Below are 13,423 nucleotides of genomic sequence, written 5' to 3'. Positions count from 1 at the left end.
AGCCTTACCTGTCGGATACCTTTATGTTTGAGCTCCAGCACATGCAATGTATAGTTTGTTCTCCTCCCCTTCTCATTAAACTGGACATTGCCAGACAAACCCTCCAGTCGAACCTTTTGAAAGGTATAACATATAATAAATACTTATTATATACGAATCATACTTTTTACTATAAATATACAAATATTCAAGAAAATCTAAAGCTGTGAAAAGGTAACAAAAATATTAAGGGCCCATTCACATTTCTCCACTGAGTTGTGCGTTGTGATAATGCCATAATTTTTCTCTGTTCTGATACGAATGGGTTGCCCTAACACATCTCATTAACATTACATATTCCATACATTAACGTAATGAACCAAAATGGATAGGTGTCAACAATCTCATAAAAATATAGAACTAATTAGTACTTATTTCAGTACCTACTACTTATTTTGAAATATAAAAAAATAAGAATTTGTTTCCATACAACAAAGGATTTGTTTTATCCTTCACAGCACAAATATATATTTTTAGGTTTACTTGATTTTCATTTTGTACCTGCTGCAGTGCCCTCTGGATGTCTATGCCTTGCCCCCATGGAACCGCAGGGTTGGCCAAGCAGTCTCCAGCATTACCACGGCGGGAAATGTCTATTCTTTGTTTCCTCAGATTTTGGAAGGCTTCATACATCACACGAACTCCATCATATGTTAGGGCAGAGGTATACTATATAGGAGGAATTAGAGACAGCAATTATTAAAAAGTAAATGCCCAACCTACCGAATAGCAATACAATGTTCATCAACAGGGTCAAAAATTCATAACTGTCAACTGGAATTCAGACATCTCGGTGTTAGGTTGGGGTGGATTGACTGCAGTGGTATTGCAAGACCCACCAGAGTCACTTGTCACAAGTCTATCAGGACCAACTGTACCACAGGCTATAGAGTTCATTAGCCCCTGCACCTGTTCATTTGGATGATATAAAAATGTACGTTTTAGGGTGACCATTCAGCAGTTAACAAATTATGTGCAGAACCTTTCTATCATCTCTATGAGCCACTTGGAGTTTGAAACCCCAAGTGATCACCCATTTTGTCGTTCCTATAATCTTGAACTGTTCTCAGGGGAGGATAATAGTTCTATACGTTTTGGAACACTGTAGTACAGGTAATCATGTACACAAGAGAAATCATGAAAAAAAATTACCATCTCATTGGTTACATACAAAAAAAAATGCTTATGGGTGCATGTTTTTGTAAATTAATAGGGGGTTAGCAGCTATGTCTAGATATTGACAATTCTCAGATATGTGCAGATCCTAATAGTGATAAGGACAACCTTGGATCAATGAAACACTGCAGGACCTACTAACATATAGGTACAGCTTTGGCTAAATTAGCCATATTAGGCCTTTACGTACATGGTGAAGAGGCAAAGTGGTGGCATTTTGCACATTTCCCCTCACCTCTTGGTCTAGTGAGGTTTTATTTTTTTTGGATTTCCTTTCACTTTCCATCCGGTGATAATAGTCAAACCTAACAAACGTAACAAAAGGTCTAATCCTTTTTTACTCTACAGCTAAAATGAACATTTTCTCATTTATTAGTGAGTGAAAATATATTACTTTTATTTCTTCCATGGCAACGACAATGACACTTTTATTTACATCTAGGGGCTTTTTTGTAACAACAAAGAAAGAAATAGTTGCAAAGTGTGGTAATGGCTAATACTGTATTATATAATGTGATAAGATGAATGTACTTTTACAGATGACAGATAAAATGAGTGACATAAAAGATGCTTCTTCCCATCTGCTGCCTATAAGTATGAGCCTTCTGTGCCTAATGATAAATTAAGCTCTGCATATGATTATAGTCACATATATTTGTTGTTGATTTTATAGTGTTGGGATGTCTTGTTTGATATTTCCATGTGTCTAAAAAAAATTAGAGTTGGCCATGCAAAAACCTAACCTGAAAAAAATACAGCATTTGTAAAAACTGCATGCCAGAGTCTGCAGCCTTTGCGGCTGTAATTCTGGATGCTTGCATAATGCTGTTCCATTAAAAGTTACATGTTTTGATACACAGGAAAAAAAAGTTTGTGGTTTCAACTTCCTTGCTTTGATATTGAAATCAGTCTGGGAATATAAGCCATTAACCTCTATTCGTTAAAGAACAATGTCAGAATTTAGAGATTCAACGTGCGCATATTGCTAAGCAAGCAATGTCTTCTTCAATTACGTAGCCTGATAAATCAAAATACTCTACCAAAGGGCCAACAATTGCAATATTGAAATAGGAACAGTGGAGTATGTTACATTTTTGATGTTTTAAAAATTTGCCCTTTTTTTCCTACATCTACAGATTTCAGTAGTCACTGACCTGGTTTAAAAATGAAAGCTAACAATTCTACTTTACAACTACCCCTTATTGTTTCTAGATACATAAATTTCCATGTTATCCACTATTGTATCAGTTTGTGTTCCTGATGGGATTCCTGTGTAACCTGCAGGACAAGCAGTTAGGGAAAATCTCAGTAACAGGTCACAGACAGTTGTTTTACCTTTATTTAAAACCAAAAACCAAACTTTTAGCTGAAGTTAGTTATTTAGCTGAAGAGCCCTATTTAGTCGGTTGTGGTGTGTTAACATGCATTGATTTGTGCATTCGCAAGCACTGTACAATGCATTTTTAAATGGACTGTTAATACACAACAATAGATTAAAAAACAGTCCTCCAACACTGTGTATTACAAAGCACTGGATACTCAGTACTGAAAGCTAATGAACCGGTATGATTTGTTCCATTATCTCAAGGGAATTTGGCAAAACTGCAATACATGCTGGGTGTCAAATGACAGCTTAATCTCTTGTAATCCCCCACTATTATGGCTATTGGGTCTCATACATTTTGTAACACAACCAATAAATGCAAGTTGAATGTCTAGAGTCCCAGAAAAATGATGTGAAACCTTCAATATAAATAAGTTAACCATCATGTTGTTTTATGTTTATGGTCTACTTAATCTACTTTGGGTGCTTGACTGTGGCATGTCAAAAACTTTCCCACATAACCCCCCGTCCCCCTCTCCTTTACCCCTTTTTCAATAACAACTTCTGCAGGTATGGTAAAATGGCCTTATGCTCGTTTTTAATTTTAACATATTGTTTATCCATAATTTACAACAGTTTCATATAACAAACTATAACAGTTTAACAGACTATGAAAACCACCCACTCAGGTTGCAGGTCCTCAACATTAACTTCTTCACCATATGTGCCTCCAATTGATTTACCCAGCTCCGAGGCGCAACTCCATTGTCTCGGGAACTATATCAATCACGCGTATTATCCCCAACCATAAACATGCATTACCAGCCCAATCCCTCAGTTTAGGAGACTCCATACCATAGATGGCTCTCCACACTCCATCGCCTTAACAACACACCTTACAACACATTGCCCTCGAAGACCTCAAACCGCCAAAACCTCCCGTAGCACCCCACTAACGATATATAAATATATACATATTTATATTTATTTAGGCGGGAATCTTTTTGCTGCCCTCAAAAATTGTGACCTCACCTACTAATAATCTTTTCTTTTACCTTACTTCCTCCCACCCATTTTACCTGTTTTCCTTATCTACCTATCCTAATTAAGCCCTCAAGTTGACCTCCTCTTACCAACAGTGAAGCTACATACACACGTGCAAATATAGTTGTTGGAAAGGATCTTTCACAATCCTTTCCAACGACTAAGGACTGCATGATGCATGAGCGAGTGTTGTACATACAGCACTGTTCTGCTCTATGGAGAGGGAAAGGGGAGAACAACGGAGCAGCACCCTGCTGTGCACTCTTCCATTGGACGTGTGTACGTAGCTTTAGCCTTCTTGGCCTTTCCCCCACAGTCATGCAGGCCCACACCTAGCTCACTCCTTGCAAGTTTCCAGGCTTTTCTTTATTCTTTAGCCAAACCAACTCTTTTAGAATTTACCTTGGAGGTTCCATTATGACAGCCTAACAGCTATGTTACTTCATTGCTAACATTCTCTTGTGTCTTTATTAAACTTCTTTTTTATTATAACCAGCTATATTTAATTCCATACACATAGGCAGTTTTTCTGAGGAGCAGTTCTGATTTTGCAGTACAAAACTAATTAAAAGGCAATGAGAAGACTTTCTGTTTCATAAGACTAGAAAATATACTTTAATATTTATTTAAGTGTTAAATATTATGACAGATATGTGCAGTGAGTCATCACATCCTGCTTCGGGGTGGAGGGAGCTGGAGCAGGTAATGTTACTAAAAATTGTATATTTGGTGAAGGATGTCTCTTCCACATATTGTCAACCATAATAATAAAAAATTCTCAAGTCATGACACCATCAACAGAAGGCAGTTTTGCTGATGCAATATATTAATACAATTTAATTTTACAGTTTTTTTTTATATTGGGAGGGTTTAAAATCTGCACCTAAAAATATTTTTTTATAGACAGCAGAATCAACAGCAAAACATGTTTCAACACCCTGCAGATACTAAAGTAATTACAATTACATACATTATAACACAATGCATTTTATCGCATGTAACCGCTTTGTGGTGCACTTTGCTGACATTCATTTTGAAGGGACACACTAATGCACCACAACCAACTGTCCTGTACTGCAGTAAATCACAAGGTACATACTGTGTGTTGTGTTGAGCTGTGTTGAACAATATAGTGCATGTTCATAATAATGGGTTGCCTTTACCCTCCCTAGCGGTTCATTTCTTTCCGGTTTTATGTGTCTAAAAGCAGTACATTGTTTTTCATGAAAATTTATTTTACAGCATATTATAATAGTATGAGTATAATAAAGTCTAAAACACAAAATCATGTAAAAATATTAAATTGAATAAATTAAAAAATCTATATATTTAAAAAAATTGTTTTAATTTTTTAAATTAAAAAAAAAAAATACACATTATACTCATACTATTATACATATTATAAAATAAATGTTCTTGAAAACAATGTACTGCTTTTACACATATAAATCCAATGCATTGCATTCAATACAGGTATTTTGTATTGAATGTTATACAAATGAATTTTGAATTTCCCGCCCCACCACGCTGGCAACGTACGCACGCACCAACGTCACCAGGAACTCCCCGGTGACTCATCGGATGCAGAAGCCGGCCGGAGGAAGAAGGAAGAGGACAGAGATTTGAGGCAATGGATGACGCGGGACGCCGGCGGATCAGGTAAGGCTGTATTTACTATTACCTTCTATAGGTTTACCTACCCTGAGTGTGACTCAGGGTCACCGCTTTCAGCAACTTTTTTCTACCCCGAGTCACACTAGGGGTTACGGCTAGGGAGGTTAACATGCAACACAAAACACTTTAATAGGTGTTTAAAAAAATGTATGTATAGCCATAGAATGGATAGAGTAAGGAAGGGTTAAAACTGATTCCATGTTTTTTTTGGCTATATGTGTGCTGTAGAGATTTTCCTTCATTTACTAGGCCTGATTTAATAAAGCTCACCAAGGCTGGAGGGGATACTCTTTCATTAATGAAGCTGGGTGATCAAGCAAACCTTGAATGGCTCTGGTCCAGGATTCAAATAATTTGCTAGCAAATAGCAAATGTCTTTGAAGAAATCCATTCCAGGCTTGCTGGATCATCCATCTTCACTGATAAAAGTGTATCTTCTCCAACCTTAGAGAGCTTTAATACATCAGGCGCACTATCCTAGAGATGCAATAAGAGGAAGAATAAAATGTTCGAAAAGTAGGGGGGCGTTTTTATGTTAGACAGTTGTTACACAAACAGTTGTCCCCAATGGAGAATTTCCCATTAGTTCTTCCTTTCAAGACACATTTTAGGATTTCCACTTGCTCTGTGTCTATCCCTTTACATATACCTAAATGCAATGCAGCCCTGAAGTTTGAATAAGCCCTTATGGGTTACAACACAACAAGATCAGAGCATCAAAGTTTAACCTGAATTATTTTTTTGGGGGATATCAATGAATAGAGAAGGGTAACACTGTATATTCTATTAAAGACTCCTATATCAAACCCTCCTATACTGAAATGTAAGTAAGCCAAGTGATTCTGTTTTATAAAAATTGTGGATACATATTTTTATTCCCTAGTGAGCACAGGATCTTGTTTTGCTTTACTAGAATACATAGAATATATAGTATACTACACTGTATACTGTGTTTGAGACCGTAGCAGCTGTTGTTTTATAAAAAAAAGTAACCTTTTTTCATTATTCATAATGATTTATTGTATATATACATATTCTAAGCAGCTGAAAAATACATTACTAAAAAACCTTTAAGACCTACAGTATGTACTAGCATCAGCATGCTCAATGTCTTTCAGAGATATTATTTTATAATTAGCTATGTTTTCAGGTATGTTTTTTGGTCCATGGATGAGTGCTTATGGCCCCTAAAAATAAATTTGTCTGTGTAACAGAATTCACACCATGTTGTGTGGAAAAAATACGAACCTCCTTATATAGTATGTTGATTGAACTTGTTTTATTTAAACCTTATATATTAAGTGTCTGGTATTTTCTTTTTTATTTACAAGAGTGGTATCATCATGCCAAAATTCTCAGAAGGACAGTCATGGATGCCAATATATCTGATAAAAGATTTAAAAAAAATCAATGACTCAACTACAAGGAAAAAAATCTACAAGTAGCAAATTCTAATTTGTCTAGGACTGGCCAGCACAACAAGCAAGACTTAACCATTTGATACAAAAAGAAGCCTCCAAGAACCTCAAAATAGGGTAACTTCTTGAAAGTTGGTGTCAAAATACATGAATCTACACAAACCAATTTAACCTGCATGATGTGGTACCAGGAAAAGAACATTAGACTCGAACATTAGATTTGAACAAGACTACTGTTTACTTGATTTTATAAGCAAAATCACACCCTATGAAACAATGGACACTGTGCATATAGTGAGAAATCAATGTTTGGCCACATGTTTTGTGCAAACCAAAGAAAGCTTGTACCAACCATGAAGCCCAGTGTTATAAATGTTTTGTTAAGGGGTGGCTTTACTGCTGTTGGGCTTGGCAGCTTGCAGTCATCAAAACAACTGTGGTGGTGTCAAAGGTGGTGGTTCCAAAGAAGAAATAGAGAGTTATGAACTCTCCTAGCTGAACCCTCTTATTTCAATCCCCTAAAATGCTGTAAAGAGATTTGAACCAGGTAGGGCAGCTCACAAACATCATGCAACCAAAGTATAGGAGAGTGGTATTGCTAAAGGCTAAAGAATTTTTGCCAAAGGATACCAGCAATACCAAAGGTTAAGCCTGTACCTATTTTTTCCAGAGTACACCTTGGCATTTACTGTATTTTTGTTGAAAAATCTATTTAAAAGGAATATTTTTATTTTTAATATTTCTCATAATTTTATTTATTTTATTATTTTACTAATTATATATTTTTATTATGTGCATTTATTTCTGCCTTTTTGTTTCAGTATATCACCTAATGTTCTCCATGTCAAATATGCTAAAAAAAGTAAACATTTTCAACATATTTTTCACATGACATTTATAACATAAGCAGTCATTAGACGGTAACGCAGAGTACACAAAAATATAACTTATGATTTTAAAATCCCCTTCTGTCAGGATACACCTATTGACATTATCTCATCTCACAAATGTTTCCTTCCATGTGAACCGTGGGAAGGTTTCATCATCTTTGAGGCATACCTTCGGCTTCTTCCAGTCAACGCGAGGTTGTTCCCGACCATCATAAGTTTTCCATTGCTGCAATATCTGTGATACCCTGGCATCTGTGTAGTTAACCAGCTGAAACCCTGTGACATTGGCTCCAGCCTCTTGAAATTTCTGCAGTTCAATATCCATGAAACCCTAAAATTTCAAAACAAGAGAATATGATTTATTTACAGGCCATTACAAGGTGTAACAAATATATTTTAGATCCAACTTTAATACACTGGATGAATAATCCAGTGTAAGAGCACTGTTTCCAGAGGTAATTGTCATGAAATAGGTGGGGTTCTCTTTCTTAGCTGTTTCTAAACCAACATACTTAGTGTCCTACTGATCATGCGCATTCAATTCATCAGGAGTCACTGCAAAATCTTCCTTTAATTAAATACATGAAACTTAGTCTAAAGCCTAAAATGTTTTTTCTTAGCTTCACAGTTAGTAATAACGTTGGGGTTAATTGGCAAAATCTGAAGCTAATTTAATCAAAGGAAAAATTGGTAATTCTCCCCAAAAAAATAGGTTTTGCAAAATTACTAAATTCATTCATACATGTTACCCAATACTAATAAATGCATGAACAAGGAACTTCATGGTAGATCACAGGTAATAAAGTGGTTTAAGTATTAGGATTCTCTATTTTCTATAAAATGGAAAATTAGGTTCTATAAAGTGGAAATCTCCTTTAAATGATTGAGCTAATGAAACAATAACTTTAAGAGATGCCGGGTTCATTAGGTTCTCTTTGGCAATTAGACTTTCATTACTTACTACAACTAATAAACACACAAAGCTTCAGTCTCTTCTACTTTGTTCTCTTATGTATTGTGTTAGGCATACTGCAACTGACCATTTAATATAAAAAATTATATGGACCCCAGAAAATGCAATTACGGGCTTTACAAAAAGAAAGCCCATGAACTTCAAACACCTTTTGTGGGCTGAAAATTCAGCTCACATTTTATAATATTTTTGTGTTCTTTAACAAAAGCAGCAATTATGTCGTAGCTGCCAGTGTGTATAGAACTCTGCAGCATAGCTTTGTCTGTTGGTTCCTGTGACAACGCATTTTAAGTAATGCACTCGCGGCACTTCAATGAACAATAGCTCCATTTGTACCATGAGCAAATACAAAATACTCCAACTGTGCATCACGCCCCTGCATATTCCTTTCAACCCCAATACTTCACTTACCAGGTTGGCAAGAATATAGTGATAACCGACAATGTTCTTTTGTAGCTTGACAATCTAGGAGAGAAAATAAAAAGTTAGTATTTATTAATGTTTCAAGGGACGACTTCTAATATTTGGTCTGTTTATTTAGCTAATTGTTGCTGAGACATCAGCAGGCATAAAAAAATATAACACTTTACTAATACAAGCACTCTGGCACCCAAGGTGAAGATACAAAAGTGCACCGTCCAAGATGAGAGCATGCTTGCACATTCACACGTAGGGTAGCTGGGCCTGTAAAACTGAGAAATGCTGTCCACTGACACCAGGTTTATCACCCATTGGACTTTGGAAAACCAGGCAAATTTTTCAGAATGGATATTGAGTTCTAAGAAAATGTATTTTTTATAGATATCATTACTACCTGTCTCTGACTTTGTTTCTTCTAATACCTGGCACTGTAGAACTGGGAGATGTAAAGGTAACACTGTGAGTTAATCATGCTCTCTGAAATTCCAGTGTTGTCAATCTCCTGTACTTTCAGAAAGGGAGTGCAGAGACTTTCAAAAATGTGCTGCTGGCCTGCTCACCACTTACTTTCATTGTGACTGCAGCAGCGGTGTAATCTCTGGCTAAAAGTATTTAAAAATCATTTGCTGGTAGGAAACTTCACAGATACTGTAATAACTTCAACTCTTCATTTGTCTGTTTGCCTAAAATTCAGCTTTAAAAAAAATAAGAAGTGGGTGATATCCCCCCGTCCCTGTCATCGGCCCATATCTGAAATGCTAATTTGGTGGACTTTCTAATATTCTCCAGTGAAAAAGATTATCAAAGTGTTTGCTGCATTACACAAGCATTTCTGTAATCGAAAATCTCATTTTTTTTTTAAAGGCTAGTCCAGTTTTTACACTTTGTAATAGAGGCCTAGTCATGTATCCGCAGACCAGAACCACCTGGGAAGCCTTTACTGTGATCTAACGAATAAACCGCTTTTGAACTTGACCTACTTAGAAAAATCCTGGTTTCCTTTCATTCTGTTCAGCCGGAATTACACCCACATACTTAAAAAATAAATTAAAAACATACATAGAATTTATAATGATAGTCCCACAATCACAAATTTCCAGTACAAATAAATTGATCAACCACAAAATCCCGGTATTGTCCTCTAAACGCAATGTTGGCAAATACTCATCATATGAATACAGAGCTGATTTTGAGGATAATGTTAACACTACCTGGGTGAGTATGGCATTCAGTCTTTCGGACTCACAGTCTATCACAACCTGGCGATCTTTACTCTTGTCTAGATCCTGAAAAAGCAGGCGGTATTCTTCTTCTGTAGTGGTGAGAATGTTGACAGCTGTCACTTGCCAGTTCTTCTCTGCGGCTGTGTCCAGCACTTTTTGGAGAACAGACAAACCTGATGAAAGAGAAATATTAGGACAATCAGTGTCCTCCAGTTGTAAAAAAGATTAAACACAGAATAAAGACTTGATTGATTACCAATTGATTCATTGCCCTTTTTTAAAAATCAGTGAGGACCTTTTCACATCTGTCCTCCCTAGTGAATTGCATTGACACATGTGTATTATTGTGCTTAAATGAGCTCTTCCCCAGAATGGACAAACAAATATCAAACATGTTGATCTGTGTCGGGTAATGTGTTGGGTGCTATTGACAATGAATGGCAAAACAACACATTTAGTATCTAAATGTGATTTGGTACGAACCTCTTGCAAGGATGGAGAAATGGGACAAGACTGAGAGCCAATTAAGTGCGCTACATGTGAATATTCTAACAAGGAGCATAAAATGAAATAATACATCAAACTCAGAATTAGGGTGACTTTATCAGTCTGCTGCTGTTCTTTTACTATCTAGTCAGGAGTCTGGGTTGGAGTAAGAACACTGTAATATTATAACATATTTCAGCTTTAATAGTGAAAGTGGTGCCTTTGACCTGGCTGCATGTGATGGGTTAATGTAAATCTCAGAATCAGATAGACCAAAATACAAATGCTTTATCCGATAAAGAAATGCCCTTCTTAGTATTAAATATTTAGTATTTAGCTGTTTCTTGGGCATTTAGATTGAGAATTATATTGTAAATGTGTTATGTTATGTTATGATACATTGCAATCTGCAGGACAAGGAGCAATGCCAGTGAATTCCATAAGAACAATGACTGCTTCCCAGGGGTGGACAACAATCTCTTTCTCGAATTGATCAGGAGGCAGACATGGTTTCATGCAGGTGTAGGAGTATGTGAAGGCAATTTTTTGTTAGAACCCTTTGCAAATTTTTCTTGCTATGTGTGTCCCCACTGGGGATATTCACTCCTCTCTATTTATTATGGTAACTATTGTCACCTAAACAGAATAAGAGGGGACATCAAACATTTTAGAGATGATAAAGAAAGCAAGAGATTGACAGAAATCTTCCAATTGGGACAAAGTGTGGGATGTGAATAAATATTTCCAATATAACACATGACATTTACGCTGAGCCTATATAAGCATGAATGAAGGCCAGAATAGATCCACGTTAAGCTAGCACTGCATCATGCAAACTAATAAACCTGAGCTGATACTGAGCCATATTACCAACCACAATTACAAATAATTAAATATTTTATCAATCAAAATTAGTTTGCAAGTCAAACACTTTTTTTATTAGAATTGATCAAATATTAACATTTCTGAGAAAGCTTAACATGCTCATAACCATTTTTTATATTTCTACCTATTTATACTAAAAACTTTGGATTTTGGTAGATTCATACTAATTTTATGCGGCTCTGTAAATCATGCAGAATCAGTACAGTGCACACTTATGGCTGTATTGGCTGAGAAAAATTATGGCCAGGGTGAAAATCAGCCTTTCTTTCCCCTGAAGCCTGTGGTTTTATAAAACATATGCTTTACCTTTTTCAAACAATTTGCTGTCTTATTGCAATGCATGTACTAGATTCATTTTAAATTGCACCCCAACACCTTGGCAACAGATGTGCATTACAGCAAAATGCAGAAAAACACATTAATATACATAATGCAGGCCTTTCCTTGGCAACATACAAGATACTAACCCTCCCCACCACTTCACCCACTTACAACTCAGCACTTACAGCTATATGACCCCAGTGTCTGCCGGACCTTTGATCTCCTCCTAATTCTACTAATCTTCTGCACATACTGGCAACTAACATACCCTCCTGGGTATATTGCCTGAAGTCATATACTCCATATACTCCAACTCTATTTCCTGTATTTCCTGTACCTGGACAAACTCTCCACCACTCCTATTCTGCAGATACAGCCCTCTGTAATTCACTCTTACACCCCTCCCCAAACTGAGAGAATCATTTATAAATTTAACATGCTGCTTTTTAAAAAATAAATCAGTTTCTTATCATTGTATGTCATATTGCTGTTCTGGAATAGGAACATTTTTGTTAGTATTGAAAATGATAAGTTTACCTAGAATTGAATATTTTAACTCCTTAAAATTTGAAATACCTAATTTCATTAGATTTTCTCTTTACTTGTCAAGTTTATATGTAAAAACAAACCACTAATCATGTGGCAAACTAGCAGTCCCAGATCTTCTGAGTATTCCCCAGTGGGCACTGGACTGTAGACTGGCCATCCAAAGTCTACAAGGTGCACAATGGAGCAGAATTTATGGCTCTGTCTGCCAAACAGATATATCAACCACATTTCAGAAGTAGGATTTTATTTTTCATTGGCTCTACCAATTACCCCCCCCCCCCCTTTGGCAGGCAAGCAATGGCAGGCCTGGCAGGCTAAAAGTTTCTTTTGAGCAAGACTGTTCTTCTCTGGTTTAGATTTGGTGTCCTTTACTCGGGAAGGAGAGGACAATCATTCTGGGGCTCTGAACACAGAGTTACATCCTGTTTAAGCATTTTACTGCCACCATATCTCTGATAAGAAGAAATTTGTATAATCCTGTATTAAGAAAGCAATGAGTAATGTCCTTAATCCATGTAATTATTTTGTGCCCAGATCATGCTTTCTTTAGTATTGCTTGGAAGATGGGTAAACATTTATTTGATTAACAATGGAGCCAGATCTTCATATTGGCTAATAAAGCCTCCATTGCTAATACTTTTCAGAAATGTAATTTATTCGGCCTCTAGCTCATCCTGCTTTAGGTGCAACAAAGAGAGTGGTATTTTTCTTCAATATTCTAGAATTATACCAAAGTAAAGCTATAATGATTCACAGTAATTCACCTTACAGTCTTTCTGTCAGGTATGCAGATCTCCGGGGACACCAAATACAAAATATGAGATATAATATAATGTCTGTTGTTCTTCTACAACATGTATGGATTTTTAAATTTAAACATTGGACCTGATTAACTAATCTTTTCCATGATGATGGTGATCAAGCAAATCTAGAATGGATTTCCTAAAGATCAAATTTACTCTTAGTTGGGAAATATTTTCAACCCGGGACCAGATGATCTG

General features: G+C 36.2%; 1 protein-coding gene across 5 annotated transcripts in view; it reads right to left on the bottom strand.

Annotated features, from left to right (window-relative positions):
• Window positions 1-13,423, bottom strand: part of GRIA1 (glutamate ionotropic receptor AMPA type subunit 1) — a 155,528-nt gene that overhangs the window by 48,421 nt on the left and 93,684 nt on the right. For 3 of the 5 annotated variants that reach the window (XR_011919373.1, XM_072400458.1, XM_072400457.1), the window contains exons 4-8: window positions 10,167-10,354; window positions 8,950-9,003; window positions 7,735-7,896; window positions 541-708; window positions 9-113 (exon numbers count right to left, since the gene is read on the bottom strand). Coding sequence is in view for 4 of the 5 variants with exons in the window: in XM_072400458.1 (XP_072256559.1) it covers window positions 9-113; window positions 541-708; window positions 7,735-7,896; window positions 8,950-9,003; window positions 10,167-10,354 (677 nt within the window). In the remaining variant the exon portion in view is untranslated. The remainder of the gene's footprint in view (window positions 1-8; window positions 114-540; window positions 709-7,734; window positions 7,897-8,949; window positions 9,004-10,166; window positions 10,355-13,423) is intronic. The other 2 variants (XM_072400460.1, XM_072400459.1) reach the window with 1 other exon arrangement.

Source organism: Pyxicephalus adspersus, chromosome 2, assembly GCF_032062135.1.
Source record: "Pyxicephalus adspersus chromosome 2, UCB_Pads_2.0, whole genome shotgun sequence".
Classification (NCBI taxonomy): domain Eukaryota; kingdom Metazoa; phylum Chordata; class Amphibia; order Anura; family Pyxicephalidae; genus Pyxicephalus; species Pyxicephalus adspersus.
Note: the sequence above shows the minus strand (reverse complement) of the source record. Positions and strands in the feature narration are given on the sequence as shown.